Source organism: Rhipicephalus sanguineus, chromosome 8, assembly GCF_013339695.2.
Source record: "Rhipicephalus sanguineus isolate Rsan-2018 chromosome 8, BIME_Rsan_1.4, whole genome shotgun sequence".
Classification (NCBI taxonomy): domain Eukaryota; kingdom Metazoa; phylum Arthropoda; class Arachnida; order Ixodida; family Ixodidae; genus Rhipicephalus; species Rhipicephalus sanguineus.
Window position 1 is genome coordinate 116,333,055 of NC_051183.1, and position 6,396 is coordinate 116,339,450.

The 6,396-nt window shown below is 47.1% G+C and overlaps 1 protein-coding gene across 1 annotated transcript; it reads left to right on the forward strand.

Moving 5' to 3' along the window:
• Window positions 1–2,510: 2,510 nt before the first annotated feature.
• On the forward strand, window positions 2,511–3,710 carry LOC125759489 (uncharacterized). The gene has a single exon (XM_049418337.1). It carries the CDS (start codon window positions 2,511–2,513, stop codon window positions 3,708–3,710), a length of 1,200 nt encoding a protein of 399 aa, XP_049274294.1.
• Window positions 3,711–6,396: the final 2,686 nt, after the last annotated feature.

A 6,396-nucleotide genomic window follows, 5' to 3' on the forward strand; every position in this document is an offset into this window, starting at 1 on the left:
ATATTTCTCCCTGCTCGTGTCTTAGTACGTTGCGCTTCAATGAGCTCGTCTATCGTATTAATAGTAAAAAAATGCAGCTCCACTACAGCGAAACCAGAGGAAGTGCGTAGAACGGGCACCCAGCGATTCTAGTTGTTAGAGTCCTCACTGCTACATTTACCAAACTATCGATGATGTCCGTGTTTACAGTAAGCATGTAGGGTTTCCCCCGGCACAAGTAGAATCTTCTTAGGGAGATTCGCAAACACGGTACGTGACGTGCGCGCTACTTCTTGCTGCGCTTTATTGCCTTCCTGCTTATTACAGCAGTTGAGAAACTTGTCGCCCGCAGCAAGTTCCGTGAGGTTGTTCCCCCTTCAGACGTAGCGCCGGCGCCACGCCGGTGAGAGAAATCGTGCGCTCTGCTAAGGCCCCTGAAACTTCGTGAAGTAGCGACATACGTGGTTAAAAGCGCGCCTCCTCTCTTTTCTCCCTCCTCCGCGCTTTCCGAGGCTGACGCCGCGTCGGTATTGGCCAAATGCCGTCACGTGGGATCGCGTGCAGTGTTCGTTTGTTGACAGTCGCTCTCGACTGCCCTCTGCGCTGGAAGCGTGGACTCGCTGGTGCACAGCGCATGTGTTTTATGGGTACGCACTTGTCATTTCGTGCGCGTTGTGCTGTGAAATATTTCTTGCACAAGATGGACGTCGCTGTTGGTTGCAATAGGCGGCTTCTGTGCCTTCTGATGTCAGAAGCCTAGCGAAGGCAAAAAGCTTCTCATGATACCGTGCGGTAAGTGCAACGGGTTGCGACGAAAGACTTCGTTGCACATATAATCCGAAGGCAGAGCTTCAGGCCGACATTTTCTACTCGACTATGCAAGGTAAGTTGCGTGTCTCTCATACTGTAAGTATACCCCGAGCCTGTCGAGGTCTAACGTCGTATTAGAGCGGGCTGTCGCACACATTCCTGTCGAAGCTTGACATCCTTTGGAAACACGCAAAATCTGAGTCCTGTTGCTTCAGGTTGCTGTTGTAGCATCGCAGCACGCAGCACGTGAACCCAATTAACCATCGCGATTCATACAAATACGGCTGCTTAAGCGCATGAATGCAGCTCGCCGATGCACCTGCTATATGCATCTGAACGTACCGAGTACTCCAAGTACCGGCATGCACTGCGGCAGCGGTGGCGTAGTGCAACTCGCGGTGAGATCGGTCTATTAAACCGAGCAAAAGAAAGACAGAAGTCCTCAGCCTGCAAGGCCGTGCATGGTCGGTCCAGAATATGCTCGCGTGCACCACGCCGGCTTACTCTTGAACACCGTGAGAAAGAATGCAGGGGATCAAAGTGAACGATTCCCCCAACACGAAAAAAAAGTGATGGTGGCGGGTGTGCTATTCTTCGTCTCCCACAATGAGGGGTGACAGTGGGAGGACGGGTCGGGGAGAACAGGGTGTATGGCGAAACCCGTTCCACGGCGAAACTCGTCAGCTAGGTGGTGGGAGGAGAAAAGCGAGAACGAGGAGGAGGGTTCAACTTTATGCGGCACGTGGTGGAGGTTTCGGGTACTAGCTCCTCGCGAGCCGGAATCCTGGGCTCGCAACAGACGCAGGGACGCTCTTGCGCTGGGCTGTGTCCGTAGTTCCATTGGCGACCGTCCCACCTAGCATAGCCATCTGAGCGCGCGCTCGCTCCAAGGAGAAGTCTTCTTCCTCTTGTTCCTCGACCGCGTTGATGATGATACGTGCAGAGCACTTTAGAGGCCCGGGCTGCCGTATGCTGTCCTAGCTTGGCGTAACGCAGACAAAACCATGTGTGATGGCACGCGCTAGCGCGTTCGGGCCTGTGTAAAGGACTGGGTAAGACGCTGTGCCCTCTCCCCCTTACACTCTCTCAGCATTCATGTGGTGGCATCGGGGAACGAGATTCTGCAGACGCGCGATGAACCAACGCGTTCTATCCTAGTCAGAACGCGCTGGCACGCGCTAGCGCCTTGGGACCTGTATAAGGGGCAGGGTAAGACGCTGTGGCCTCTCCCCCTTACGCTGTCTCAGCAATCACGTGATGGTGAACAGCAACAGCAACTACAGTGAATTCATGGTGTGCTCCACTTGCAAGGACGCGTTAACATCGGACAAGGTGCCCGTGATGAACGGAACTTTAAGTCGACCCATGCGCTGCTTCGCATCCCCACATGGTTCCCTTCAGTGGCAGATGGTGTAATTTTTACACCTTTTTTTTGGACTTACCTGCAACGTCTTACCCGAGCGCCAGCAATAGCGAAGTGCGACGCGTCATAGAGGACATGGATACTAGCGTCGAAGCACTGCTAAACTACGAGCTCGTGCGCTAGGTGTTCCTACGTTATATTACAGCCCTTCCCTCCAGCGCATGCATTGAGAGAGTGTTCATTGTAGAAGCTGACCTCTTAACGAGGAAGTGTGGAAGAATCAGCGACGACAACTTTGAAAAACAACTCCTGTTAATAGTGAACAACGTTTACCACTGGGCACGGCAGCTGCATCAAGATGCAGTTCACCAACCCTTTCTTGTTCATCGTCCAGGTATCGCTTGGGCTGCTGCTGATTACGACGGGAACATCGCTAACCCCTGATGCGCCGACGCAATGGCCCCGACATCGCTGCAGTGCTAGCGGAAATCTGATACCACATCTGCCGACACTTGACCAGCGGTTCAAGGGCGTTGTCCACATCTCCGGCACTCTACCGGAGCCAGGATGCGCATCGCCAACAACATCGAGATTCGACCCTATAAATCAAGGCGCCGACGGAACATTCGGCAGTGGGCACGGCAGCTGCATCAAGACGCAGTTCACCAACCCTTTCTTGTTCATCGTCCAGGTGAGGAAAGACTACGGCAAATCATTCCGTAGTAACAATACCTGCCTGCTATTGCTGCCGTGCCCACGGCCCCTTGTAGATGTGCTCTTATTCATTCGTTTCTCGTTAAGATTTCTTCTGTTACTGGGGGGCGATGTTGAATCAAACCCCGGCCCCGGAGACTCCGTACTTGCCGATCAACTAAAGGCTATAGCGGACTATATCCGAGAAATCAAAGCAGAAAAATCTATCACAAATCATAAATTAAGTGCAATTGACAGGAAACTTGGGAAACTAACAGGTCTTGAAAAACAAGTCTCCGCTTGCACAAAAAGAGTAGTTGAGCTCGAGAAAAACCTGGCAGCCATGACAAAAAAAATTGACGAACTGGAAAATAGAAGTCGTCGTTCTAACATCATTGTGTACGGAATCCAAGAAGAACCGAATGAAACAACTGAAACGTTGCTTCGAACTACCAAAGAACGCGTCCTCGAAGGCTTGCTGGGCCTTGACATTACAGGAATTGAGAGGATTCACGGACTTGGAAAACTAGTCAAAGAGAATCCCACAAAAAGCAGACCCGTAATCCTAAAACTTCTTGATTACCGGGATAAGGTCAGCATCCTGAAAGAATGCTTCAAATTAAAAGGTTCTGGCTTTTCTATCAGCGAAGATTATTCCCATGCTGTACGTGACGTCAGGAAAAAGCTCTGGAATCGAACAAAAGAAAATCGCGATCGTAAAGAGAAAGTAATGCTAACATACGATAAGGTGCGTATAAATGGGCGACTGTTTGCCTGGGACGAAGAGCGAAATGATATTGTTGAAATGAAAACAAAAAATGCAACACCTTTAGCCGAACCCCGAGTCACCAGAAGCAAAAAATAATAACGCTTCTTAACTTCAACGCACGTAGCCTGGTAAATAAAGCACCTGAACTTGAAGCTACTTTACTAGCCTTAGAACCTCACGTCGTAACCATCACTGAGACTTGGTTGCACTCTGGTATTTCTGATCATGAAGTTGTACCACCTGGCTACACGGTTATCCGTAGAGATAGACAATCAAGAGGTGGGGGTGTGGCTATTCTTCTTAAACAAGATATAATATATTCCGTTCTGCCCGAAGTCTCCGGTGTTGAGGCTGTGTGGTGCAAGATACACTTAACCGATGGCGTTGTTCTTGTCGGAGCCGTCTACAGGCCTCCAAATAGCGATACAATGTATCTAGACCCGTTATTTGACTACATGCTTAGGCATGCTTCCTGTGGTAGAATTATTATGGCCGGAGATTTTAACCTCCCCGACGTAAACTGGAGCCGTCTTAACCCTGGAACAACCATTACCAACCAGATGACAGATTTTATGTTTACTTTCAACCTTACTCAGATTGTTGACGCGCCGACTCGTATTCATAACCACAGCAGCTCAATATTAGACCTAATTTTTGTTAGCGACCACTTTCTAAGCAGCAACACCTCAATAGAAAGCCTGCACGGTCTGTCAGATCATGATTTATTATTGTGTAAACTGCCCCTAGCTGGTCTTGTTCGTCCACATAGTGCTGAAAAACGCATCCTTGTTTTCAACAGAGCTAACGATGACGCTATCATGAGTTATCTTGTTCACGAATATGATGATTTCGCCAATGTATGTATTGATAAACAGTCAAACATTGATAGGATCTGGTCGCACTTCAAAGAAATCATCCATTATTGCATCAGCAATTTCGTTCCCACGGTCAAGAAAAGGACGAACAAACAAAATCCCTGGATAACGCGAGAGATTATTCATATAAAACGAAAGATTAAGAGACTTAGAAAGCACAGTAAAAATCGTATTAACCATAACTACCGATCTCGCCTCGATGCTTTAAACACTGAGAAGAATGCAACAAGATGTGCAAAACAACAGTTTTGCAGCACTACCTTGCATACCTTTATTAAAACCTCGCCAAGCAAATTTTGGCGGTACCTGAAGACGAAGCAAAAATCAAGTGCCCCAATGGTAGCCGCAGACGGGAAAGCTAAAGTAGACTCTTTTAATAAATACTTTCAGTCCGTCTTCACTGTTGACAGTAAAGAAAACAACCATGGTAGCCAGACTTTCATGCCATCATTTGAACACGAAAAACTGACCAGTAGCCCTATAATTTCTGAGGAGGGAGTGCTATCTTTGCTTCTGAACCTTGACGGAAAGAAAAGCAGTGGTCCGGACAACATTCCTAATGATTTTTTGAAACGTTACGCTGTACCCTGTAGCAAATATCTTTGTCTGATATATCAGAAATCAATTGAAGAATGTCGAATTCCCTCAGATTGGAAAATTGCTAAGATAATTCCCGTTCACAAGTCAGGTGATAAACAATGCCCAAACAACTACCGGCCTATCTCTCTAACATGTTCAAGCGGTAAAATTCTCGAGCATATTAATTATCTTGAAATTTCTAACTCAGTATGTCGAAGACAACGATCTTCTCCACCCTTGCCAGCACGGCTTTAGAAACGGACTATCCACTGTTACGCAGCTTATCGAATTTGTACACGATCTTGCACAGGGTATCAACAATCAGTCCCAAATTGACATAATTTTTCTTGATTTCTCTAAAGCGTTCGACCGTGTATCACACCGGAAACTGATCTACAAACTTGAGCATCTAATTGGTAATGGACCTGTCACGAAATGGATCGCCCATTTTTTAGCTGACCGCTGCCAATATGTACAACTTGACGGACACACCTCTGATGTTATTCCCGTACTATCCGGGGTTCCCCAGGGTTCCGTGCTGGCCCCACTTCTATTTTTACTCTTTATTAATGATATAGCCAACCAGTGTGAAGTCAAAATGAGATTATTTGCAGACGACTGCGTGCTCTACCACGAAGTCAAACAGATTTCTGATCAAATTAAACTTAACAGTGCCTTAAACAGTGTATTCCAGTGGTGTCATGATTGGAGCATGACCATTAACAAAGAAAAAACCGTTTCCATGTCAGTTACTAAGAAAAAAATTCCGCTCAAATTCACTTATGGTTCCGACAGCACTGCACTGCGTTCTGTTAACGAATACCGTTATCTGGGTATTTACATCACATCCGACTTGAACTGGACAACGCACGTCCAGCAAGTAACGAAAAAAGCCATGAACAAGCTCTTCTTTCTTAAACGTGCCTTGAAAGACTCACCCCCCGAGATAAAACTTCTGTCTTATCTTTCCCTTATACGTCCGATATTGGAATATGCGAACATTGTCTGGTCCCCGTACACGTCTACCTGCATATCAACACTAGAAAGGGTACAGCGCAAAGCAGCAGGATTTATCTACAACCGGCACCGGCGCACAGATTCACCTACTGAATTATTGCGACGCGCAGGGCTCGCTACTTTATCCAGTAGATCGAAACTCCATCGTCTAAAGTTTATCTACTTACTTTTGCACAACTCATTTAGGATTAAATCATCAGACCACATCAATATAAGTCAGTCTAGAATTACTCGAAACAAACACCCACTCACTCTTGAAGAATTCCTTTGCAACAACAACACTTTCTTTTATTCCTTTTTTCCGTTATCCG